General features: G+C 46.5%; 1 protein-coding gene across 1 annotated transcript; it reads left to right on the forward strand.

The window, feature by feature from the left end:
* The first annotated feature begins 742 nt into the window (after positions 1-742).
* LOC140722543 (uncharacterized) lies at positions 743-18,588 on the forward strand. The gene is made up of 3 exons (XM_073037252.1): positions 743-811; positions 6,560-6,726; positions 15,727-18,588. Exon 3 carries the CDS (start codon positions 16,122-16,124, stop codon positions 17,847-17,849), a length of 1,728 nt encoding a protein of 575 aa, XP_072893353.1. The 5' UTR covers positions 743-811; positions 6,560-6,726; positions 15,727-16,121; the 3' UTR covers positions 17,850-18,588.
* The last annotated feature ends 8,873 nt before the right edge of the window (positions 18,589-27,461 follow it).

Raw genomic sequence — 27,461 nt, forward strand, 5'->3', positions numbered from 1 at the left:
CGTGAGGCGTCCTTCTTCTTAATGCTTCCTCCCCAACACGCCACCACAAAGAAGAGAGCATCATTGATGACGGCAGAAGGGAAACCACGATTCTTAAATAAAGAGGAAATTAGAGATGTCCTGGAATGGAAAGTCTTGTCCTGGGAGCAGATGCAGCGGAGACCGAGGAACTGGGAATAGGGAAAAAAATTTCTGCATGTGGCTCCATCCCAGTTTCACTCTGCCTCCTCCTCCAGCTGCCTATCACCTCTCTCATCGTTCTGCCTTCTTCTACTACACATAGTGTTTTACCTTCTTTACCTTTCCTGCCTATCACCTCTCTGCTTCCCCATCCCCACCCCTTGATCTTTCCCTTTACTATTTTTTCAACTGGCACCTACCAGCCATCTCCTTCCCACCCTTCCCCCACCTTCTTTATAGGGCCCCTGCCTTCTTCATACGGGATATGAATCGAACCCGTAACTCTGAGAACCGGGAGGTGGAGAGATGGGGACGGGAAGATACAGCAGGAAAAATCAAAAATGTAGCTGGTGTAAAATGCGGCAGGTAGGTCGGACAGCGTGTGAGGGGCGAGGAGCTGAATCACCGGTTCAGGTGGGAGACCCTCCACCCGTCACGTGATCCAGATTCTCACTCCCATTTCAAACGCAGATCTGCAGCATCTGAGGTTTTCGCTTCCGAGGCCCCGCCCCCGCTCTCACAGTCTCCGGATGGGCGGGGTTTTCTTTCCGTTCTCTGTTGAAGCGGATCGTCTGCTGGGAGCGGATGGTCCGATCGCTGTCTCCGGGGCAAATTGATCACGTTCTCATCGGTGAGTATTGAGGCCGGTCACTAGGGGTGAACGCGACCGACAATTTCACATCGGTGAGTACTGAAGCCGATCCCGGGGGAGGGGAAACTGATGCTGGGCAGAGAGTCCCGTTAACTTCCCTGAACTGGCGGCCTCGTCCCGCTTCCTGGACACAACCTGTCGTGCTCGGTCCGGGTTATGGGACCTTTACACCGAACCGCCTGAGGTGATCCGCCGCTCAGCCCCTGGTGTTCTGGTCCCAGGAGCGGGATGAGGTGGTGATGCCGAGACTGAACCCATCCATTAAGATGTACCTGGGGAACTTTACCTCCATCACCCGGCCCGGTATCGGATCCAAACTTCACCTGGATCGACGCCTGGGGTCGATAATTGTTTTACATATTTCCAGCACACTGGAAGCGGCCGTTCGGCCCGTTGTGTTCTTGCAGACTCGAGCGTTAAACAGAGTAATCGCACCCTCGGGACACTGCTCCACGTGTATGAGGAATTCATCTTTCCCCCGTTCAGACAGGACAGTGAGATCCAGATCTCTCACGTCCTCCCGTGGTGCTGGGAAGTTTATTTCCATCTTCTTTCCATGACTACGACTTGTCAAAATACTGACAGCTTTTCCCGTCATCTGGCCCTATTAATGCGAGAATTAACTATTTTTTTCATTTACCCGAGTTTCTCTGAATTGTGCACACTCCGGAATTTCCAAAGGAGCAACCCAGGCTGTTTAATAATTCCACACGATGAAATGGGGAATCTTTATTTTGTTTTCCATGTACAGAGGTTGAGTGAAAATCGAGTCTCCGGTATTCTCCACACAGATCAATACATTGCAGCAGTACATTGAGGTAAAACAAATCATTCTGGTTACAGAGAAAGTGCAGCGCAGGTAGATATGTGGTGCAAGGTCACATCGATTTAGACTGTGAGGTCAGGAGTCCACTCGTCACGCTGTTCGCTTCTAACAGCAGAATGGACACCGTCCTTGAGCCCGGTGGCATGTTTCTGTTTTATTTTATCTTCGCCCGTATGGGGCATTAGAAATGAGAATGTTCAGGGTTATAGGGATCTTTCATTATGTTGTTTGCTTTACTGTGGTAGTGAGAAGTGTAGACAGAGTCCATGGATGGGAGGTTGGTTTCTATGATGTGCTCAGCTGTGTCCACAGTTCTGCGCTATTTCATTCAGTTAAAGGAAGAGCAGTGGCCATACGAATATATGAAGAATCGGGATGGGATACTTTCTGCGGTGCATTGATAAAGTGTGTAGAGTAGAAAAGGGCATATACCGAATTTCTTCTTGTTTGTTCTGGCTTTGTTATATTGGAATCTGTTATCTACTCGTGCGTACTATTATTTCAGGGTCTGTGTATTGCGGGAGGAACATCAGAGATCGCCCTTGATCCCATTGTCCCATCTGGGTCCATTTGCTCATCCCCTGCCCATCTTGTTCAACCTCCGTCCGGCCTGTAAGCCACCACCTCAATGATATATATCAACCATCTTGTACAACCTCTGTCCGGCCTGTATTCCACCACCTCAATGATATATATCAACCATCTTGGTCAACCTCTGTCCAGCCTTTATCTCACCATCTCAATGTGAAATATCAACCATCTTGTTCAACCTCTGTCCAGTCTGCATCCCATCACCTCAATGGTATATATCAAACATCTTGTTCAACCTCTGTACAGACTGCATCCTACTAACACAATGATATACATCAACCATCTTGTTCAACCTTTGTCCAGTCTGTATCCCTCCACCTCAATGATATATATCAACCATCTTGTTCAATCTCTATACAGTCTGATTCCCTGCACCTCAATGGTATATATGAACGATCTTGTTCAACCTCTGTCCAGCCTGTATCCCACCACCTCAATGATATATATCAACCATCCTGTTCAACCTCTGTCCAGTCTGTATTTCACCAATGATTTTTCATCAACAATCTTTCTCCTGCCGTTGTCTTCATTGTGATGTATTTTGCCTTACTGAGTTATTTCTAAAATCGCTTTTTTTTGTTACCAGAAAATCCAGAGAATTTGTTGAATGCAGCACAAGGAAGTGTAAAGGCAGCCATTACAATCTTAGCTTAAACGTTACAAAATGGAAAAGGAGGGAATATGGTGTTGAAATATTTATCAGCCATGGTTGAGTGGTGGAGCAGACTCGATGGACCGAATTTCCTAATTCTGTTCCTCTGTCTTGTGTCTTTCCATGACTGGACGATGACTCTTACCATATCAGGTTTTATTACGTGTGAGGGACAATTACAGATTTGTTCACTGAGGGATGTCCCAGTGGGTGTTGTAGGGACCGGTGCTTGGAGCCCAGTTGTCCCCAAAGTGAGTCAACTATTAGACCGAGGAACCAAATTCAACATTTCCAAGAGCAAACACGAGGTAATCTGCAGATGTTGGAAATTACACACAAAATGCTGGTAGAACACAACAGGCCAGGCAACATCTATAAGGAGAAGCACTGTCGACGATTCGGGCCTAGACCCTTCTTCAGGACTAATTGAAAGGAGAGATACTAAGATATTTGAAAGTAGTGAGGGGGGGGGGGGATGCGAAATGATAGAAGGCCGGAGGGGATGGGATGAAGCCAAGGGCTGGAAAGGTGATTGACGAAAGTGATACAGAGCAGGAGAAGGGAAAGGATCATGGGACGGGAGGGCTCAGGAGAAAGAAAGGGGGAGGGGGAGCACCAGAAGGAGATGGGGAACAGACAGGGTGATGGGCAGAGAGAGAAAAAATGAACACACAACTAAGTATGTCAGTGATGTGGTAAGAAGGGGAGGAGGGGCATTAACAGAAGTTAGAGAGATCAATGTTCATGCCATCAGTTTGGAGGCTACCCAGCCGTTATATAAGGTGTTGTTCCTCCAACCTGAGTGTGGATTCATCTTTACAGTAGAGGAGGCCATGGATAGACATATCAGAATGGGAATGGGACATGGAATTAAAGTGTGTGGCCATTGGGAGGAGCCGGGATCGGGATCACTCTCTGCGGGCCGAAGATATCACTTTCCCATCGGTGAGTATTGAGACCGATCCCGAGCGGGGAGATCTGATGTTGGTCGTGAGCCCCGAACTGTGGGCCAATTACTCATTTAGTACCCAGTGATATGTCCTGGTCAAAATTGTGTCTACTTCACTTAATCTGCATTGAATGATCCAAACCAGGAGCCCAGGCCGTCTGTTTCCGCAGAATCGAAATGGTACTCCCGCCAACAGGTCATGTGAGGCTGTGTGCCGCAGATCTGCTCCGCCCTCCGCTTTGTGACGCAAGATCACGTGGTGTGTTGCAAGTTCCCGGATGGGTGGTGATGCTTTCTCCGTGTTGTGTTCGGGAAATCTGATGCTGGCCCCTGAATGCCGTTAACTTCCCCGAACTCTCCTCGCTTCCTGAGGCTCCTCGCATTTGTCCTGGAGCTTTATGGCTGTTGTGTCTTCTCCCGGAATGGGGTGGGTGAGAAAGGTGAACGTCCCAGGTTGTGGGCATCTTTGATTTAAATGCCTGCTTTACCGAGGGACTCGGAAGTCTAGGGGGCAGAATGATTTCTGTGATGTGCTGAACTGTCTCAAAAAGTCTCTGCAGTTCCTCACAGTCACGGGCAGAGGAGTTACCATGCAAAGTGTGAAGTATCTGGATGGGGAATTTTCTATGGTGTGTTGATATGGTGAGCGTCAAAGTATATCTGGCAAAGTTCTTATTGTTTGCTCTAACTTTGTCATTTTAGAATCTTTTATGCAGCAGTATATACTATTAATTCAGTATCTGTGTATTGCTGGAGGACCATCAGTGATTGTCCTTGATTCCTTCACCCACCTGGTTCCATCTGCTCATCCCTGCCCATGTTGTTCAACCTCTGTCCAGTCTCCTAACCTACACCCCGCCCTACATCAACTATCTGGGTCAACCTCTGTCCAACCTGTATCCCACACCTCAATGTAATACATCAGCAATCTTTCCTCCAACCGTTGTCTTCATTGTGAAGTGTTCTTTTGTACCTTTGGCCTCAGTGAGTCATTTCCAGAGTCGGTTATTGTTAGCTGGAATGCCGGAGAGTCATCAGGTCCCAGTTCTGTTGTGCATTGGTGTGGAGGTGACTGGCTGACACACTGCGGCATTTTACTGGCAGCAAAGAGTACTGGGAGAGTTGATGCTTGGGCTATAATCCTGTGATCGGTATTCCAGGCATATGGAACTGTTGATGATTTAGCTTTGACATTGGATTTTGCTTCTACAGATGGGGCTGGATAGTCGTCCTTCTGCAATAAAGCAGTAATTTCGAGCAGCTGTACATTGGTTGTGTGGAAATCCGGGATTGTCAGATGGGAGGGGGGACGATGTGTGAGACTCTCAGGGTTGTTAAATGACAGGTTCAGCTGTTTGACCCTGTGAGGCTGGGAACTAGATATTACAGTTTTTGATCCAGGTAAAAAGGACCCGTGGAACGAGCTGCTCGGGCTTATGAGGTGTTGAGAGAATATTCGTGGTCTGGAATCAGATTTTTTTTTCTGGAGCTCCTTTGGAAGCTAAGACTGCTGCCGAGGAGAAGATGGGTTACCAGTCCATCCTCACAGGGAGAGGCTATGAGTGAATGTGCTGATCCGTATTTGCAACAGTAGAAATAGACTCGTGAGTTTTGGTGTTAAAACTGTGTTTGGAAATCCCCCCCCCCCTTCACTGTCATCTGCCTGTCACCCGGTGGAAATCAGGCAGAATTTCACGTTGCTGGAGGTCTGCACTAAAAACTGTAAACGTTTGAAGTCATTCTGATGAAACGTTATTAATCTGAATTGTAAAGTTTGTTCCTCTCCCCCCAGTTGTTCCTTACCTGCTGAGAGTTTCTGGTAATTCCAGCTTCTTTTTATTACATTCACCCTAGACTGGTTTATATTTTCCGAAATGGACCTGATTTAACCTGGAAATGGAAATGACTCGTTCTGTGATAGGAGAACAGTAAAGAAAGCACAACTTTTCCCTGTCAATTATCCTGGTACCAATTTGTCTGTTATTCCAGGAAATGTGTTCAGTGCAGTTATTGCTAAGAAGATTTACAAGAATAATCTCAGGGATGATCAGCTTTATGTATGAGGAGCATTTGATGTTTCCGGACCTGTGCTCAATGGAGTTCAGAGGGTCGATGGTGGTGGTGGGGGGCGGGGGGAAGTGTGGTTAAGTAAACCTACCGAATGCTGAAAAGCCTGGATACAGTGGACATAGAGAGGATGTTTCCATTAGACGGAGTGTCTGTAATCTTACAGCACAATCTCAGAATAAAAATGCTTCCCTTTAAAACTGAGATAAGAAAAAGAATGTCGCCAAGATGTCTGATCTGTAGAATTTGTTGCCGCAGAGGTAGGTTGAGGCCGTCATAGAGTGTATTTATGACATAGATTAATATATCCATGATTGCTAAGTCAGTTCAGGGTTACAGAAGGAAGGCAGGAATATGGTGTTAAAATTAATCTCAGCCATGTTTCAGTGGTGGGGAGACCAGATGGATCGAATCAAATAATTCTGTTCCTGTGTCTTATGTCTTAACATGACTGAATGATGGCACCTTCTTATCCCATATCATTTTGTGACGTGTGAAGGTCAATAGAAGGTTGTTCACTGAGATCATTATATCTGCCTTAAAAGTTTAAATATCAGTCAGTTTTGTTCTTAGTAACATTTAGTAGAAATGTTTGGTTCTCCTTTTTATTGCTAATGAGCTTCATTATATTTCATGTTAAAGTCAGACCTGAGGTGAGAGGTTTATTGGAAGAAAAACCCCAACTGGAAGCAAACCACAGATGAAGATGCGGGAACAGCAACAAGTGAACCAGCCCGAGGATTAAGAGCATCAACTGGAGAGGACTCATCTGAATCGGAGATTCCAGGATTCAGTCGGGAGAAAGTTTGGTGAGTCTCATTTACTCAAACACATCAGACATTTCATACCTGTACAAAGGAAAGTAGGAAATAGTTAGAGTGAGACTGAATGTGCCCAGAAGTAACGGTTATGCCTCTGTCAGACCCAGTTCCAATCACTCCAGGTCTGGTAATATGCTTCGAGCAGCACAGCCATTTAAAACCAGTCCCTCTCCCTCACAGTGTTTACTCAGTTCCAGATCTTGCATCTCCTGAAGTAACTTTTGGTCAGTTCTGAGTGGGGAGAGGGAAAGAGAGGGGAATGTTTATACTGACTGTCTTTCAAAAAGAGTAATTGTTTGAACTTGCTGCAAACTCTCTACCCATAGCCTGCACTTTCTCAGCTAAGTTAATGACATAGATGACGAGTAGCAATGGGCATAGCCCCAGGAAATGTCACTAAGCTCAGGACTCGAGCTCAAGAAACAGCCTCTTACCCTCTGCTTCCATCTGTTTGCAGACCCTGGGGCTCTGTAACAAACTCAATATTAACAGGAAGATTAGTCAGTGATTAAGATGATAAGAGAATTGTGGCCTCCTGAAAGGACACGCGAGCTGAGCTGTCTGGTTCATTGGACCAGATCCGCCCTCGTTGACAATGTAATTTACCCCTTGCCCATCCACCCAGGTCATGTTACTTCCGATCACCCACAGTACCCCAACCACCCTCCATCCCACCAGTGGCCCCACACCCTTCTGACCATTCACCCCACACCGACACATAGACAGTCCCCCTTCACCCACATCAACCCTCCTAGTTTGGAGAACCAGAGCAAACTGATCCCGCAATCCTGACTTAATGCAAAACTAAATCCAGGGATGCAAGACTGGAGAGCGCGGAGCCTCCAGCTGTCCGGCAAGGTCCCGACCCTTTCCCACTGCCACCGGCCATCTATTTACACAAACCAGAGATCAGCCCCTTCCTCACATCATCTGAACAGGAAACACCCCAGCATTAGCTGCGGTTGATATCGTGCTGCGACTTGCAGTAGCTCCCCTCATACGGTCAAACTCCCCGCTGTCAGAAATGGAGACCGGAACCGTATGGGGTCAAACTACTCCCCGCTGTCCAAAATGGACACCGGAACCGTAAGTGGTCAAACACCCCGCTGTCGAAAATGGAGACCAGAACCGTACGCGGTCAAACTCCCCGCTGTTGGAAATGGAGACCTGAACCGTATGTGGTCAAACTCCCCTCTGTCCGAAATGGAGACCCAAACAGTACATGGTCAAACTCCCCGCTGTCCGAAATGGAGACCGGAACTGTAAGTGGTCAACTCCCCGCTGTCTGAAATGGAGACCGGAACCGTACGTGGTCAAACTCCCCGCTGTCGGAAATGGAGACCCGAACTGTACGCGGTAAAACTCCCGGCTGTCGGAAATGGAGAACAGAACCATACGTGGTCAAATGCCCCGCTGTCCGAAATGGAGACCGGAAACATACGCGGTCAAACTCCCCGCTGTCCGAGAAGGGGACCCGAACCGTATGCGGTCAAACTTTCCGCTGTCGGAAATGGAGACCGGAACCGTACGCTTTAAAACTCCCCGCTGTCCGAGAAGGGGACCCGAACCGTATGCGGTCAAACTTTCCGCTGTCGGAAATGGAGACCGGAACCGTACGCGGTCAAACTCCCCGCTGTCGTAAATGGAGACCCGAACCATACGCGGTCAAACTCTCCGCTGTCCAAAATGGAGACCGGAACCATACGCGGTTAAACTCCCCGCTGCCCGAAATGGAGACCGGAACCGTACGCGGTCAAACTCCCCGCTGTCGTAAATGGAGACCCGAACCGTACGCGGTCAATCTCCCCGCTGTCGTAAATGGAGACCCGAACCGTACGCGGTCAAACGATCCGCTGCCCAAAATGGAGACCGGAACCGTACGTGGTCAAACTCCCCGCTGTCGGAAATGGAGACGGGAACCATACGTGGTCACACTCCCCGCTGTCGGAAATGGAGACCGGAACCGTACGCGGTCAAACTCCCCGCTGTTGGAAATGGAGACTGGAACCGTACGCAGTCAAACTCCCCGCTGTTGGAAATGTAGACCGGAACCATACGCGGTCATACTCCCCGCTGTCCGAAATGGTAATCAGAACCGTACGTGGTCAGACTCCCCGATGTCCGAAATGGAGACCGGAACCGTACTCGGTCAAACTCCCCGCTGTCGGAAATGGAGACGGGAACCATACGTGGTCAAACTCCCCGCTGTCGGAAATGGAGACCAGAAACATACGTGGTCAAACTCCCCGCTGTCGGAAATGGAGACCGGAACCGTACGCGGTCAAACTCCCCGCTGTCGTAAATGGAGACCCGAACCGTACGCGGTCAAACGATCCGCTGCCCAAAATGGAGACCGGAACCGTACGTGGTCAAACTCCCCGCTGTCGGAAATGGAGACGGGAACCATACGTGGTCACACTCCCCGCTGTCGGAAATGGAGACCGGAACCGTACGCGGTCAAACTCCCCGCTGTTGGAAATGGAGACTGGAACCGTACGCAGTCAAACTCCCCGCTGTTGGAAATGTAGACCGGAACCATACGCGGTCATACTCCCCGCTGTCCGAAATGGTAATCAGAACCGTACGTGGTCAGACTCCCCGCTGTCCGAAATGGAGACCGGAACCGTACTCGGTCAAACTCCCCGCTGTCGGAAATGGAGACGGGAACCATACGTGGTCAAACTCCCCGCTGTCGGAAATGGAGACCAGAAACATACGTGGTCAAACTCCCCGCTGTCGGAAATGGAGACCGGAACCGTACGCGGTCAAACTCCCCGCTGTTGGAAATGGAGACTGGAACCGTACGTGGTCAAACTCCCCGCTGTCGGAAATGGAGACGGGAACCGTACGTGGTCACACTCCCCGATGTCGGAAATGGAGACCGGAACCGTACGCGGTCAAACTCCCCGCTGTTGGAAATGGAGACTGGAACCGTACGCAGTCAAACTCCCCGCTGTTGGAAATGTAGACCGGAACCATACGCGGTCATACTCCCCGCTGTCCGAAATGGTAATCAGAACCGTACGTGGTCAGACTCCCCGCTGTCCGAAATGGAGACCGGAACCGTACTCGGTCAAACTCCCCGCTGTCGGAAATGGAGACGGGAACCATACGTGGTCAAACTCCCCGCTGTCGGAAATGGAGACCAGAAACATACGTGGTCAAACTCCCCGCTGTCGGAAATGGAGACCGGAACCGTACGCGGTCAAACTCCCCGCTGTTGGAAATGGAGACTGGAACCGTACGCAGTCAAACTCCCCGCTGTTGGAAATGGAGACCGGAACTGTACTAGATAAAACTCCCCGCTGTCCGAAATGGAGACCCGAACCGTACACGGTCAAACTCCCGGCTTGGAAATGTAATCGCATGGTGGATTTGTTTGGTGACTTGCGAACATACGTGATTAACGACCCTGCAACTAGGGACTGAATAAATATTTAGTCTAACAATTCTAATCAGACATACCATCTACTCGCCTTTCTCTCTCACCCCTGGCTACTTACCACCTCTCCCTCACCACTCCCTCCTCCCAGTCCCTCTTCATCATCCAGCCCTCTACCCCAGCCCTTACTTCTTTCTCCCTCTCGCCCTCACCATCTTGCCTCTCCCTGATCGCTTCATCATCGCCCCTCACAATAGTCCTTGGTTCTTCACCTTTCTCCCTGTCACCCTTCTCTAACACTCTGTTACACCCCTATTCGACCAGTCTCCCACTCTCTATCACCCTTTCCTCGCTTTCTAGTCTCACCACTGTCTCTACACTATTAACAAATCGTACTCCTCTCTCGTCTCTCTTCATTTCTTCACTCTCTCATGCCTCTTTTAATTTCTCTCACACTCTCTCGCCTCTATCCATCTTTCTCTTACTCTTCCATTCTCTCTCCCATCCCACAATCCCTGTCCCTACCCCATCACCTGTCATCCCTATCCCAATCTCAGTTGCCTTCTGTCTTCCCCTCTCCATCTCCTCCTCTCTCATGTACCCTCTCACCTCACTCAAACTCGTCTCTCTCACTCACTCACCTCTGCCTCTTTGTAACCTTCTCCATTTCTAACCCTCTCCCTCGCTATCTCTCTCCCAGTGTCCCACACTCTCCCCCTCACTCTCCCAAGCAATCTCCCTGCTGACACCCGTATCCCACACTGTCTTACCCTCTCTCTCACCCTCTAAATGCACCGCTCGTCCTAAGTGTTCCCCCTCTTCGCTCTCTCTCACTCTCTCTCAACACTCCCCGGTTCCCCTCTCCCTCCCTCCCTCTCTCCCTCTCTCTCCCTCCCAATCGTCACACCCTGCGCTCTCCACCTCATCCCATACTGTACATACATCAACAATACTGAAATGCCAAGTGCCTTTTGTAACTGGGATATTTCTGGGTTTCAGATCCTCATTAATGGTCTTCTTTATATGAGGATCAGCAGGATCCTGGGGTCCGAGTCCATAAGGCACTCAGAAAAGTTACGCAGGTTGACTCTGTAGTTAAGAAGACATACAACGCATTAGCTTTCATCAGTCATGGGATTCAGTTTAAGCGCCGAGAGGTAATGTTGCAGCTATGTAGGACCCTAGTCAGACCCCACTTGGAGTACTGTTTTCAATTCTGGTCGCCTCACTACAAGAAGGATGTGGAAACCATAGAAATGGTGCAGAGGCGATTTACAAGGATGTTGCCTGGATTGGAGTGCAGGCCTTATGAGAATAGGTTGAGTGAACTCCACCTTTTCTCCTTGGAGCGACCGAGGAGGAGAGGTGACCTGATAGAGGAATACAAGATAATGAGATGCATTGATCGTGTGGATAGTTAGAGGCTTTTTCGCAAGGCTGAAATGGCTAGCACGAGAGGGCATAGTTTTAAGGAGCTTGTAAGTAGGTACAGAGGAGATGTCGGGGTAGTTTTTTTTTACGAAAATGGTGTGCGTGGAATGGGCTGTCGATGGCGCTGATGGAGGTGGAAACGATAGGGTCTTTTTAAGATACTGCTGGATGGCTAGATCCGTAGACCCAAAGAACACGACAACACAGAAACAGGCCTTTTGGCCTTTCTTGGCTGTGCCGAATCATTTTTCTGCCTAGTCCCACTGACCTGCAACTGGACCTTATCCCTCCATACCCCTCTCATCCATATACCTGTCCCAAGTTTTTCTTAAATGTTAAAAGTGAACCTGCATTCACCACTTCATCTGGCAGCTCATTCCACACTCCCAGCAGTCTCTGTGTGAAGAAGCACCCCCACCGCCGCCATGTTCCCTTTAAACTTCTCTGTTTTTTTTTCACCCCTAGCCTCAGTGGAAAAAGCCTGCTTGCATTCACTCTATCTATGCCCACCATAATTTTTTACTACTCTATCAAATCACCCCTCATTCTCCTACGCTCCAGGGAATAAAGTCCTAACCTATTCAACCTTTCTCTGTAACTCAGTTTCTCAAGTCCCGGCAACATCCATCTAAAAGTTCTCAGCACTCTTTCAACCTTATCAATATCCTTCCTGTAATTAGGTGACCAAACCTTCACACAATACTCCAAATTCGGTCTCACCAATGTCGTATACAACCTCACCATTACATTCCAACTCTTATACTCAATACTTTGATTCATAAAGGCCAATGTACCAGAAGCTCTCTTTACAACCCTATCTACTTGTGACGCAACTTTTAGGGAATTATGAATCTATACTTCCAGATCTCTCTGTTCTACTGCACTCCTCAGTGTCCTATCATTTACCTTGTATGTTCTACCTTGGTTTGACCTTCCGAAGTGCAATACCTCACACTTGTCCGCATTAAACTCCATCTGCCATTTTTGCAGCCCATTCCTGCAAACGTCTGCAACCTTTGAAAACCTTCCTCACTGTCAACTACACCTCCAATCTTTGTATCATCAGCATATTTGTTGATCCAATTTGCCACATTATCATCCAGATCATTGATATGGATGGAAAAGAACAATGGACCCAGCACTGATCCCTGTGGCACACCACTAGTCACAGGCCCCAATTCAGCGTATCAATCCTCCACTACCACCCTCTGGCTTCTTCCATTGAGCCAATGTCTAATCCAATATACTATCTCTCCATGTATACCTAGCAAATGAATCTTCCTAACTAACCTCCCATGTGGGACCTTGTCAAAAGCCTTACTGAAGTCCATGTATACAACATCCACTGCCTTCCCTTCATCCACTTTCCTGGTAACTCCCTCAGAAAACGCTAATAGATTGGTTAAACATGACCTATCATGCACAAACCCATGCTGACTTTTCCTAATAAGTCCCTGTCCATCCAAATACTTGTAGACCCTATCTCTTAGTACTCCTTCCAATAATGTACCTACTACTGATGTCAAACTTACCGGCCTATAATTTCCCGGCTTAATTTTTGACCCACTTTTAAACAATGGAACTACAAGAGCACCTCCGGCACCTGACCCGTGGATATCGACATTATAAATATTTCTGCCAGGGCCCCTACAAATTCAACACCAGTCTCCTTCAAAGTCCGAGTGAATACCCTGTCAGGTCCAGGGGATTTATCTACTCTGATTTACCTCAAGAAAGCAAGCACCTCCTCCTCTTCAATCTGTATGTTCCATGACCTCCCGACTTGTTTGCCTTGTTTCCATAGACTCCATTCCAGTTTCCTTAATAAATACAGATGCAAAAAAAAAACCCATTTAATATCTCTCCCATTTCTTTTGGTTCCATACATAGCCGACGACTCTGATCTTCAGGAGACCAATTTTATCCCTTATTATCCCTTTGTTCTTAACATACCTGTAGAAGCTCTTAGGATTATACTTCACGCTGACTGCCAAAGCAACCTCATGTCTTCTTTTAACCCTCCTGATTTCTTTCTTAAGTATTTTCTTACTCTTTTTATACTCCTCAAGCATCTTATTTCCTCCCTGTTGCATGTAAATGTTATACATATATCTCTTCTCCTTTATCAGAGTTCCAATATCCCTCGAGAACCAAGGTTCCTTATAGTTGTTCGTTTTGCCTTTAACCCTAACAGGAACAAAAAAAAAAAATCTGCACTCTCAAAATTTCTCCTTTGAAGGCCTCCCAATTACCAATCACATACGTGCCAGAGAATAACTTGTTCCAATCTACGCGTTTTAGATCCTTTCTCATTTCTTCAAATTTGGCTCTTTTTCCAGTTTATAACTTCATCCCGAGGACCAGATCTATCTTTATCCATGATCAAGTTGAAACTAATGACGTTATGAACAATGGAAACAAAGTGTTCCCCTACACACACTTCCGTCACCTGCCCTAACTCACTTCCTAATAGGAGATCTAATATTACATCCTCCCTAGTTGGTATATCTATATATTAATTTAGAAAACTTTGCTGAACACATTTCACAAACTCTAACCCATCTAGACCTTTAACAGTATGGAAGTCCCAATCAATGTGTGGGACTCCCACACATTTTAGACATCTTCTTTTAGACATCCTGATTTACTTCTTATGTGTTCTCTTGCATTTCTTATGCTCCATACGAAACTGCCTGCCCATCCCTGTTATGCAACTCCATTCATTTTGTGCTTCACCAGGGTCTCAATATCTCTTGAAATCCATGTTTTCCCTACAGTTTCTATCTTTACCTTTTATTCTGACAAGCACATACCCGCTTTGTACTTTCAAGATTTTACTTTGAAGGTCTCCCATTTACCAAGCACACCTTTGCCATAAAGCAGCCTGTCCCAGTCTACAGTTGCCAGATCCTAGTGTCATTATTCCAGGTGTTGATCCATGTCCTGAACACATCCACCTTTCCTACGCTGCTCCTTGTATTGAAATATTCAGGGCTCAGCATATTCACTGCACCATGCTCAACGTTTTTATTCCTGACCTTGTCTGAGGACTGAACAATAACTGTCTGCACAACCTGTCCACTCTCCTTTGTGTTATTCAGACTCCCATTCCCCCTGCAACTTTAGTTTACCCCCACCTACCCCACCTCCCAGCATGCAGCTCTATCACCCCTTTGGCTTTCCTCTCCCAGATCAATAAAAAGGACGTTCAGACCATGTACAGGCAGAGAGGAATAAATGGGGCACTTATGAACTACATGAAATTCAAGTGAACTCTTATGAAAGAAATAAAAGAAGGCATGAGGTTGCCCCAGCAGACAAGGTGAAGGAGAATCCTAATGGATTCTGCAGATATGTTAAGAGCAAAAAGATTGCAAGGGAAAAATTAATCCTCTCGAAGATCAGAATGGTAATCCATATGAGGAGACAAAATAGATGTGGGAGAGTTTTTCCTCATCCGTATTTACACAGGAGATGGACACAGAGTCTATAGAAGTGAGGTAAAGCTTCATGGACCCTGTACAGATTACAGTGGTGGAGGCGTTTGCTGTCTTAAGGCAAATTAGTGTGGATCAATCCCCAGGGCCTGACAAGTTGTTCCCTGTGACTCTGCGGATGACAAGTGCAGAAATTGTAGCGGCCCAAGCACAGATATTTAAATCATCCTCAGTGACAGGTGAGGGACTGGAGGATTGGAGGGCAGCCAATGTTGTTCTGCTGTTCAAGGAAGACTCTAAAAATAATCTATCAAATTGTACATTGGTGAGTCTGACATTAGTACTGGGAAAGTTATAGGAAAGTATATGCAGGAACTGGATCAAAGTATTTGGATAGATGTGGACTGATTAAAAATAGACAGCATGGCTTTGTGCATGGTAGGTCATGTCTAGCCGATCTTATAGAGTCTCTCGAGGAAGTTATCAGGAAAGTGGATGAAGGCAAGGCAGTAGATGTTGTCTACATGGACGTTAGGAAGGCACTTTGCAAAGTCTCATATGGGAGGTTGATCCAGAAGGTTCGGTCACTCAGCATTCAAGACGAGATAGTAAATTGGATGAGACACAGTCTTTGGGAGAAGCCAGAGTGTGATGTCAGATCACACCTTGGTCACTAAAGTGATCTCATCTGAAATGTTGTACTACACCCATTGATGGATTTTGTAAATCTTTTTACAGGTTAAAAACGAGAAGGAATTTGTCTTCAGGAATCTCAAAAACGGCACGCCAATTTTGCTGTCTCTATCTAGATATTTATAAAGTGGAGTCGTCCGTCCTTCCTGCTCAGACTGTGGGGAGGGATCCACTAGGTCATCTGGCCAACTGTCAAGCCGGTCATTTTCCACAGGAGAAAGGCCGTTCACCTGCTCAGACATTGGGAATGGATTCACTCGGTCACCTCAATTGAAGTTACATCAGCAAATTCACGCTGGGCAAGAACGTTCACCTGTTCTTTGTGAGAGAGGAGATTCAGTCGGTTATCCCACCTGTGGACACAACAGTCAGTTTCCATTGGGCAGAGGCAGGTCATCTGCTGAATTTGTGGGGAGGGATTTACTCGGTCATCTCACATAATGGCTCTCCAGAGAGTTCATTCTGGAGAGCAGCCGTTCACCTGCTCGGACTGTGGGAAGGGATTCACTAAATTAACTCCCCTACTGAGACATCAGTCAACTCACGCTGGCGAGCGGCCATTCACCTGCTTAGACTGTGGGAAAGGATTCACTCGGTCATCCACCCTACTGAGTCATCAGCGAGTTCACACTGGGAAGAAGCCATTCACCTGCTCGGACTGCGGGAAAAGATTCACTCAGTCATCCAACCTACAGAGTCATCAGCGAGTTCACACTGGGGAGAAGCCGTTCACCTGCTCAGAATGTGGAAAGGGATTCAGACAGATATCTCACCTACTGAGTCATCAGCTAGTTCACACTGGGGAGAAGCCGTTCACCTGCTCAGAATGTGGGAAGGGATTCACTCACTCATCCCATCTTCAGGGACACCGGCGAGTTCACACTGGGGAGAGGCCATTCACCTGCTCGGACTGTGGGAAGGGATTCACACAGTCATCTAGCCTTCAGAGTCATCTGCGAATTCACACTGGGGAAAGGCCGTTCACCTGCTCAGAATGTGGGAAGGGATTCACTCACTCATCCCATCTACAGAGACACCAGCGAGTTCACACTGGAGAGAGGCCATTCAACTGCTCGGACTGTGGGAAGGGATTCACACAGTCATCTAGCCTTCAGAGTCATCTGCGAGTTCACACTGGAGAGAGGCCGTTCGCCTGCTCAGAATGTGGGAAGCGATTCACTCGTTCATCCTACCTACTGAGTCATCAGCGAGTTCACACTGAGGAGAGGCCATTCACCTGTTCCGAATGTGGGAAGGGATTCACTCAGTCATCCCACCTACAGAGTCATCAACGAGTTCACACTGGGGATAAGCCGTTCTCCTGCTCAGAATGTGGGAAGAGATTCACTCATTCATCCGACCTACTGAGTCATCAGCGAGTTCACACTGGGGAGAGGCCATTCACCTGCTCGGACTGCGGGAGGAGATTCGCTCAGTCATCCAACCTACAGAGTCATCAGCGAGTTCACACTGGGGAGAAGCCGTTCACCTGCTCAGAATGTGGGAAGAGATTCACTCGTTCATCCGACCTACTGTGTCATCAGCGAGTTCACACTGGGGAGAGGCCGTTCACCTGCTCAGAATGTGGGAAGAGATTCACTCAGTCATCCCACCTACAGAGTCATCAGCGAGTTCACACTGGGGATAAGCCGTTCACCTGCTCCGTCTGTGGGAAGAGATTCACTCTGTCATCCAACTTACTGGTACATCATCGAGCTCACACTGGTGAGAAGCCGTTCACCTGCTCAGAATGTGGGCAGAGATTCACTCTGTCATGCAACCTACAGACTCACCAGCGAGTTCACACTGGGGAAAGGCCGTTCACCTGCTCAGTCTGTGGGAAGGGATTCACTCGGTTATCCCACCTACAGAGTCATCAGCGAGTTCACACTGGGGAGAAGCCGTTCATCTGCTCGGTCTGTGGGAAGGGATTTACTCACTCATCCACCCGACTGAGTCATCAGCGAGTTCATACTGGGGAGAAGCCGTTCATCTGCTCCGTCTGTGGAAAGAGATTCACTAAGTCATCCAACTTACTGGTTCATCATCGAGCTCACACTGATGAGAAGCCATTCAACTGCTCAGAATGTGGGAAGGGGTTCACTAAGTCATCCAGCCTTCAGAGTCATCTGCGAGTTCACACTGGAGAGAAGCCGTTCAGCTGCTAAGAATGTGGGAAAGGATTCATTCAGTCATCCCAACTACTGGCACAACAGTCAGTTCACACTAGGGAGTGGTCGTTGTTATGAATCCTTAGGTTTCGTTTGCTGTGGACTGTTATTTTATAAGAGAGAGAGAGAGAGTCTGACTTGCAACTTGTTTAAGTCGTTCGCAGCTTGTTTAGTATTAACCGAGGACACAGGCACTCAGAGTCAGGCAGAAACGAAGGAGGGGAAATGGAACAGTCGACAGAAAGGAACTAGTAGCCAAGGGTCACTATTTGTGACTTTCCTATGCCCACAAGGGTGGGTTAATTATCGATTCGGCATAAAGTACATCGAATGTGTGGTGGTCATCTCGTTTGATCCATGAGAGTGGATCTGATTTGGGGTATCCTGTGAAGACCACTGATGCGTTACCCCTTGTCTGGGTGTGGTGTGGTAATACACTTGAAGACAATACGCCTTGTGACAAGTCACTTTCGGTAATCATTTGTATGTGGATTTGGAACGACGGTTAAAATCTACAGCGACTGTTCTCTCGTTTTACCACCGTGGAACCTATGGAATTCGACATAATTGCCTTCTCTCGACATTTAACCTGGATTACAAATATCTCTTTCATCACCTATTCCATGAATGAACTGAACTTTCATACATTACCAAGCCTCGATTCCCCTAATCTCAATAGTTTGGGAGTTAAATTTATACACACATATACACATTACCCTGTTAACTTTTGTTTATCTTGCTCAAGTTTCTATATAATAAGTAGATACTAATAAAGATAGTGGTTTTTACATAAAAACCAGACTCCAGTGTGAACTCTATTGCCGCTTGTTTGTTTCTAAAGTGATATGGTTCGTAATAAAATTGGGGCCTGCATCCGAAATATGTACTCATTTGGGGCGTATTGATTGATTTATTATCGATTTCATTGGGGAAATCCCATTTGATTTATTTGTGTGTGGAAAATCAGCAGCGGATGCTGATAGGATTGTGGAAGCGCCAACCTCTGAGGCATTAGATGACGCCAGAAGTATTGAGTTGTTGAGTATTGCTAGAAGGTTAAAACTTGCTAAGGTGAAATCGACAACGAGGAGGGCACAGATGCAGAGGATAATAGCTGAACATTATGTATCCGAGGGAGTGTTTAAAGTGGAGGAGTTGGAGGTGTTTCCTGAAAGTAAACCTCGTGAGCTTGAGCTCCCGTAGAAGTTAGAAAATCTAAAGATTTAAGCTACGGTAAGGTAGAGGCAATTTGAGGCCAGAGAGGCAGAAAAACAGAGCGTGGAAGCAGAAAGACAGAGGCTGCTCGAGCTGGAGAGGATAGAAAGATTGCAGGAAAGGTATTCTGGTGATAAGTTTGAGGCCAGTCGGAAAGTTAAATTGGTACCTGCGTTTGACGAGGCAGAGGTTGATAAATACTTTCAGCATTTTGAGAAGGTTGCTCAGAGTTTAAAGTGGCCAAACGAGGGTTGGCCTATTCTCATTTCATTCATTTTTCAATCTTTTTATTGATTTTCCAATAAAAAATACAAGTCAGCGGAGGTTTTAGCAAACAGATAATACGAAAGACATATAAACGGCAAATAAGTATATATTGTGAAAATCAGATAGGTAGTTTTTTTACTGTGTCATGTAACACCATTGTCCTGAAAAACGTTGTCTCATTTTTACTAGGTACTGTGCCAGCAGTTATGGTCGAAATGACAATATTAGTGATTAGACTTGACTTGAAGTAGAATGTTATGCTGTTATAAATATAATCAAGAAACCACAACTCCTCTTAACAAATCAAAAAATAAAATGGCCTATTCTCTTACAAAGTGTGATTAAGGGGAAGGCTCAGCAAGCCTATTCTGCTTTGACAGTTGATGAATTAGCTAATTATGACATAGTGAAACAGGCTGTGCTCAAAGCTTACGAGTTGGTTCCAGAAGCATACAGGCAGAAGTTTAGAAATTTGAGGAAATCTATCAACCAGACTTTTATGGAATTTGCTTATGAGAAGTTTATGTGTATTACCCACTGGTGCACATGTAAAAATGTGAATGACGATTTTAACAGCTTGAAAGAGTTGGCTTTAATTGAAGAATTCAAAAGTTGCATCCCTGATGACATAAAGACGTATTTAGATGAAAAGGATGCTGCCACTTTACAGGAGTCTGCTAGATTAGCAGATGAGTTTGCTTTAACTCATAAGGTTAAGTTTATCCCAAATAAGAGTTTCCAAAAGAGTAGCAGGGATAACCAGGGTAAACCAGAAATTAAAGCTGGGACTAGTGACAAGAGTAAAAATGAAGGGAAACAGTTGAAGGAGAAATATTCTGGTCTTACTTGTTACTATTCTAAGAAAGCTGCTCATATGATGGCTAATTGTTCCGTCCTGAAGAAGAAAAAGGAATAGGAGGCAGTCCCAAATACCCGTGGTCAGTATGTTGAATCACCTATAAACCCACAGGGTTCTGAACATTCTGTTGAGGCTCAGTTAAGGACTGAGAGGTCTGACCGAGTTAAGAAGGGGTTCGATCATTTTATGTCAGATAGATTTCTATTAGTAAATGAAGGGTTAACCCCGGTACCAGTGAAAATTCTTCGGGATACTGAGGCTTCACAGTATCGTTTGGGTGGATGCTGCTTGATGTGTCCCCTGTTACAAATCAGTACCCCGAAATAGCAGACAGTACACAATATGTGATTAAACGATTGAGCTTTATAATTCTTACTTTGACCATAGCATTAGTAAAGAATTTTTTTTTTAAAAAAGAAAAAGGGCCCACTCTCTCCATTTGAATCTTCTCATCTCTCCCCGGCAAAAGACCGCTGTAATATCTCTTCCAGACTCAAAAGAAAGAATACTTCTGTCATTGGATAGCCCCGCACTCCAAAACCCTGTTATCTCTGGTCGTAACCTAAACATTGCTGCTCCAGAGAAGCCATTACCTCAGCAGTGAAACATTACAGAGAGGCCGTTACATGAGCAGTGAATCCTGTGACACACTGCCGGGTTCACACTGGGGTTAAAGCTTCAGTAAGCTGCGTGCTGGATATTTGTCCATCACCATTGCTGAATGCACTTTCGAGAGTGACTGTCGATGCTGAACTCTGCAATTATTGCTGCTGCTCACCACACCCAGTTCTGCACCCTGGTCACTGGGCATGACAGGAGTTTCTTCTGCTGCACATTCAACTTTCATGGGACTGGAGGTTAATATTCTAGATCTGTGACAAATAAGTCAGTTTGTTTTAAACTCTGGATTTGGTACTTAGTGAATTTATAACACAGCTATTGTACTCAGGCCTGCTGGACCCGGCTAGTGATTCTGCTCCACGACAGTCCTTATAAATCCTCCCCTGTTGTTCATCTGTCACTCTCCCTGTGGTGACGGGTTCCAGTCACCATTCCGTGGGTGAAATTCCCTTGAATTTGCTGCAGACTGAACAAGTCGAGCTTACTGCAGTTCTGTCTGAGATATTGCTCGCCCCTCAAATTTCCGGGCTGAGGAAGACTGACATTGGGAGTTAACCTCCTTATTCAGGGCTCATTTGCACATTCTGGGTCATTTTCTCTGCTTCTGAAAGGTTGCTAGCGAACCCCACTGTCCTAAAGACTGATATCGGAATGGAAACCCTCAGTTTGGATGTTCAACGGAGCAGGGTCAGAAACCAGAGGTGAGTCCGCACAGGGCAGAGTTTGAGGCTCTGGACGATGGTCGGGTTAAGAATGTGATGAGGAGAAGGGAAGCAGCAGCGGGGTGTGGCAACGAATGACAGAGTAGCAACATTTGGAAGCAGATGGACAGAGAAAATCTTTCGTTTGTCTGACTGATGAGAGAAACAATGCCTGTGGTGAGGTGCCCCATTGTCTGGAGGCACATGTGTGTGTTGAGAATGGTTATATCTATTGAGGGAGTTGTTCCTGCTTGGTAATCCTATAATATTATAGGATATATATATCCCTAACTGAATCAGGCTTGAATTTATGTTGCCATACTGAAGTTATGGTGGTCATTTATAAGTTTATATTTTAAAGCAAGATTGTGGTGAATGATATTTGCCACTTGATTGTAACTGCATTAGTAATCAGATTGAGTTAAACTGCTGCAGGGTCCTGGAATATGTTGGATTGTGTCTGGTTTCTCCTGGCATTTTCTGCATTGATTGCCTTGTTTTACTGTAAGTATTTTTCTCCCTTTGGTTGAACACCTTGTCCTGTATTTCCGCATGAACCCCTCTGTTTCTGGGAAAAGGTCTCCAACTCCCAGTCAGGTGCTCGATGCTTCCTTGTCACCATCTAGTCTGCCCAGATCGTTAGGATGTCTCCCATGGAGGGTCATACTCATTCCACTGGTTAATGTTTTCTTCCAGAGTGATGATTCATTTTTCTGAGTTGGCCTCTCATTTAATCATGCCACTCGGAATTTACAACCCTTAGTCACTTCACATTGTGTCAGTTTCACAATTAATTCACGGAAGCAATCACAGTGTCGCAACCAGGGACTGCACTTGGCTGTCGTAATCACATTGTAAATAAATTTAAAAGATGTTTATTTTTAAACCTGTTGAAACCTGTCCCCGTGGAGTCGGTAAATTGTATTAAAACCCCAGGTATGTGCAGCCTTGACATTTCATTCCTGGAGATCGCCTGTGACACACGGGGACAAACCACTGGCCAGAGAAAATGCCTGCATCGTTTGATAGTCACCAGCATGTGGACAAAATACTGAACGTGTTCATTGTCGTTATCGGACTTCCTGGTGAGTGAGCACAGATATTCGTGTTTGGCACTTCTGTCTGTTAACAACACTGAGCCTGTTTGGAGTCATTTTACCAGCTTTCCCCTTGATGCTCGTGGCAGTAATACCCGTCAGTGATATTGATCCTCACTATTCAATATTCTGATTTTTCATATTTAATGACAAACTGAACTAAACCCCTGTCTCTCCTCTAACTCACGGAATCGACTCGAACGTTGTTCTTGTATTTGATGGAATTTTGTTGGGAGTGGTACCAATGCTGGGGATAGGCTGCTGTCCAGGAATGTGAGACTGGGAATGTTATACATTGTGGTCTTGACTGTTTATGAGTTATTGACCAGAGTGAATACTTGGTCTTTTAATGACACGCTGTTGTCAAAGTGCCCCAGTGTAGGGGGCCGGGAATCCTCCGGGGAGGTGTGACTGGGACGTTTTTATGGCACCCTCTCAATGTTGTCCCACTGCTGGGGACAGGCAGCTCTCCAGGAAGGAGAGACTAGGAGACTTTCAGTGGCACCGTCTCCATGTTGTCCCAGTGTGACTAGGAGCGATATCCAGAGATTGAAATCAGTCATTGTGTTTCTGATCAGATTGAACCCTTGCTCCTGTGTTTCACTTTTCCCTGTGGAACCTGTCACAGTCGCATTCTATTGCCTGTTTGTCAATAATTGGGTCTGATCTCCTGAACCTGAGTCCACGGATTTACTGACGCGGGTTGTCGAAATCAGCTGCGCTGTAGAAGTAATCCATTAACGGAGCCACTCGGCATCTGGTTACTATGTTGTCCCGGCTTTCCCTCAGAGATCCGACCTCGCTCGGTTCACCATTCGGCCCTGAAGAAAGGTCTCGGCCGAATATTTTGAGTGTCTGTTCAATATCGTGAAAACTGGTGAGTTTCACCAGCAATTTGTGTGTGTTTTCACCCGGTGGAGACTGTTTCGGCCCCGTCAGGTGCTGAGTTTCCAGAGGTCCGCACAGTCCCTGGAAATCAGTGACACCGGCCCCACCAGCGACTAGAATCGCCTTAAGGATCGATCGTTGCTGTTCGTGCTGCTCATGTTTAACCTCGACAATTGCCGACACATCGTCTTATCTCCACACTGAAGAAGGCAGGTCAGAGACAGTGTGACGCATGTTTGGTCTTGGATGAGCAGCCGTTCACCGCATCTAGTCGAAACTCTGTTCATTCCCGGTGAATGAGTTCCATAATACCCAGTGTCTGTTCTCTTTACTCCCCCTGCAGTGAATTTAACAGCGATTGTGATCCTGTCCCGGGGAAAGTGCGGCCTCTCTACCTGCACCACTCGCTACCTGGTGGCCATGGCAGCGGGGGATCTGCTGACCGTAGTCATAGAGGTTCTTTTGCGTCTTGTCGTAAATCGTTACTTTCCGTGGAATTTTCTCCACGTTACCCCTGTGTGCAAGTCTATGGAGGTACTTAGAATCGCAGCCACAGACTGCTCTGTCTTGTTTACCGTCACCTTCACTTTTGATCGGTTTGTCGCCATCTGCTGTCAGAAGCTGAAAACAAAATATTGCACCGGGAAAACTGCGGCTGCGGTTCTCACAACAACCGGCGTGCTGTCCTTTCTGAAAAACGTTCCCCGCTACTTACTCTATGAACGCAGACAGATAATCAACAATGTACCGTGGTTCTGTAAACTCGCGGCCAATATTTTCACTGACTTCGGCTGGGTAGTATACGACTGGCTCGGCATATTTTTAAATCTGCTCATCCCTTTCGTTGTGATTCTGCTGCTCAACGCTCTGACGGTCAGGCACATTGTTGTGACCAGTCGTGTCCGTAAGGGGCTGAGGGGTCAGAGCAAGGGGGAGAACAGCAGGGACCCGGAGATGGAGAGCCGGAGGAGGTCTGTGATTTTACTCTTCACCATCTCTGGTAGCTTCATCCTCTTGTGGATGACGTGGGTGTTAAATTTCATGTATTATGAGATCAAAGGAATACGATTCATGCATTTCAATGATTCTGAATGGATCTTTCACTACGTTGGAGCCTTGCTGAAGAATTTCAGCTGCTGCACGAACACATTTATTTACACGGTCACTCAGTCGAAATTCAGGGAGCAGGTGATCAGCGCGGTGAAATATCCGTTCACCTCGGTGATTCAGTTCATTACTCAAGCCGCGCACTGAGCGGAGTCTGGAGGCGGCAGCAGTGTCTCCAGTCCGGGCCCCAGATCCTCACATTCACCGCCTGATCTCTCATGTGTTAACTCCGGGATTGTTGTCCCATGGACCAGCAGCTCCTGGACGTTAGGAGCAGCTGGGATGTGGACCAGAAGAGGATGGAGGAGCGCGCATCGTGATCGAGGGAGAGAGGGATGTGGTTGTGAGAGGGAGCCGTGAGACAGTGGGTGAGCGAGGTGGGGAAGCGAGTGCGGTGCTCACGTGGACTTGGGAAAATAATTCGGAAAACGAGCGAGATTGTTTGTGTGAATGTGTGTGTGTGTGTGTGTGTGTATGTGACTGCGTCTGTGTGTGTGTGTGTGTGTGTGTGTGTGTGTGTGTGTGTAGGTGTGTGTGTGTGTGAGAGTGTGTCTGTGTGTGTGCGTTTGTATGTATATGTGTGTGTGTGTGTGTGTGTGAGTGTGTGTGTGTGTGCGTGATTTGCGAGGATGATGCCAGGAAGTGGGGAGAGGGAGCTGTGTTATAGAGTTTGTCCAGCCCGGGTACTTACTCTCCTTATTCACGAGTGACCTGCCTTGATTGTAAATTCTACCCACCGTCAATCAGTGGTGGGTCTGAATTCTGGGATGAGTGCGCAGTCAACGCAGGCTCGTAGGATTTGGGAGTAAAATATGTCCGTGACTTTTCGAACTGATAATTTCATGCCTAGCTGAACCAGTCCAGTTTGCCCACACAAGGTCCACATCCCCACTTTTTCCATATACTCCTGTGGATTCCAATACCCTCCATCGCCTCTGTCGCTACCATCGCCCCTGCAATTCTTTCCAGACACTCACCACTATGAGTGTGAAAAAAGGACTAGCAACGCATATCTCATAAATACATTATGGGTCACGTTTAACATTACCGTGTTATATTGGTTGTTCATTTTTTCCCGCATCATTCTGGAGAAAAGATACAAAATGACACTAAATTAAAAATAAATAAATAAAATATGAGAAAACAAGTGCCTTCGTTTGACCCATCTCCCTTGGGACAGGAATTGGCTCGAATAGACCCCCGTCGTTTTGCACATGCGTTGAAGGGGCTTTTTCCCCGCCGTCGGTATGCTTGACCAGACTTTCAGTATCCTACAAGCATACAAAACCATCAGGATATACAAAACGCATTTTAACTTTGTACAAGCATGTGGTCGTTAACGATGTCGCTTCTGGTCTGTTAAAGAGCATCAACCGGGATATGTTTCCAGCGCGTTGACGGGATTTACTGTACATTATTCTGAGGGAGGAGATGGGTAAAATGCGGATTTAACCAATGCATTTGGGTTCTCCTTACCCACAAGCAAGATTCCAGAAAGCCAATGATAAATGTTATTGTTAATTTAGAAGCGGGATGGGTTCTCTTAAAGCACACAGAGCAACCTCACGTCAGGGGTAGATGAGTTACTCGGCCGGATTATTAAATAGAGCTAGTAGAGTTTTCGAACAGCATGCACACAAAATGACCCCGGGGAATTATAGGCCGGTAAGTTTGACGTCGGGAGCAGGTAAATTTTTGGAAGGAGTACCAAGAGATAGGATCTACATGGGTGTATATAGGCAAGGACTTATTAGGGAGAGTCAACACGGCTTTTTGCGTGGAATGTTATGTTTAGCAAACCTATTAGAGTTTTTCGAGGAGGTTATAAGGAAAGTGGATGAAGGGACCAGTGGATGTTGCCTACATGGACTTCAGTAAGGCCTTTGACAAGGTCTCGTCTGGGAGGTTAGGGAGATTCAGTCACTAGGTATACTTGGTGAGGTTGTAAATTGGATTAGACATTGGTTCAATGTCTAGAGAGTGGTGGTGGAGGATTGCTTCTCTGAGTGGAGACCTGTGACTAGTGGTGTGCCACAGGGATCAGTGCTGGGTCCATTGCTATTTGTCATCTATATCAATGATCTGGATGATAATATTGTATCAGCAAAGTTGCTGACGAAACAAAGATTGGAGGTGTAGTGGACAGTGAGGAAGGTTTTCAAAGCTTGCAGAGGGATCTGGACCAAATGAAAAAGTGGGCTGAAAAATGTCAATTGGAGCTTAATGCAGACAAGTGTGAGGTATTGCACTTTGGAAGGAAAAACCAAGTTAGAACATACAAGGTAAATGATAAGGCACTGAGGGGACCAGTAGAACAGAAGGATTTGGGAATACAGATACAAAATTCCCTAAAAGTGGCATCACAGGTAGACAGAGTAGTAAACAGAGTTTTTGGTACATTGTCATTTATAAATCAAAGTATTGAGTATAAGAGTTGGAATGTAATGGTGAGGTTGTATAAGACATTGGTGAAACAGAATTTGCAGTATTGTGTGCAGTTCTGGTCACCGAATTACAGGAAGGATATTAATAAGGTTGAAAGAGTGCAGAGAAAGTTTGCAAGGATGTTCCCGGGACTTGAGAAACTGAGTTACAGAGAAAGGTTGACTAGGTTAGGACTTTATTCCCTGGAGCGTAGAAGAATGATGGGAGACTTGACAGAGGTGTATAAAATTATGATGGGTAGAGATAGAGTGAATGCAATCAGGCTCTTTCCACTGAGGCTAGGGGAGAATTAAAACCAGAGGACATGGGTTAAGGGTGAAGGGGGAAAAGATTATAGGGATCATGGGGTAGCAGGATGTCTTCTTCACGCAGAGAATTGTGGGTGTGTGGAATGAACTGCAAGATGAAG

This window comes from Hemitrygon akajei, unplaced genomic scaffold (genome assembly GCF_048418815.1).
Source record: "Hemitrygon akajei unplaced genomic scaffold, sHemAka1.3 Scf000080, whole genome shotgun sequence".
NCBI lineage: Eukaryota > Metazoa > Chordata > Chondrichthyes > Myliobatiformes > Dasyatidae > Hemitrygon > Hemitrygon akajei.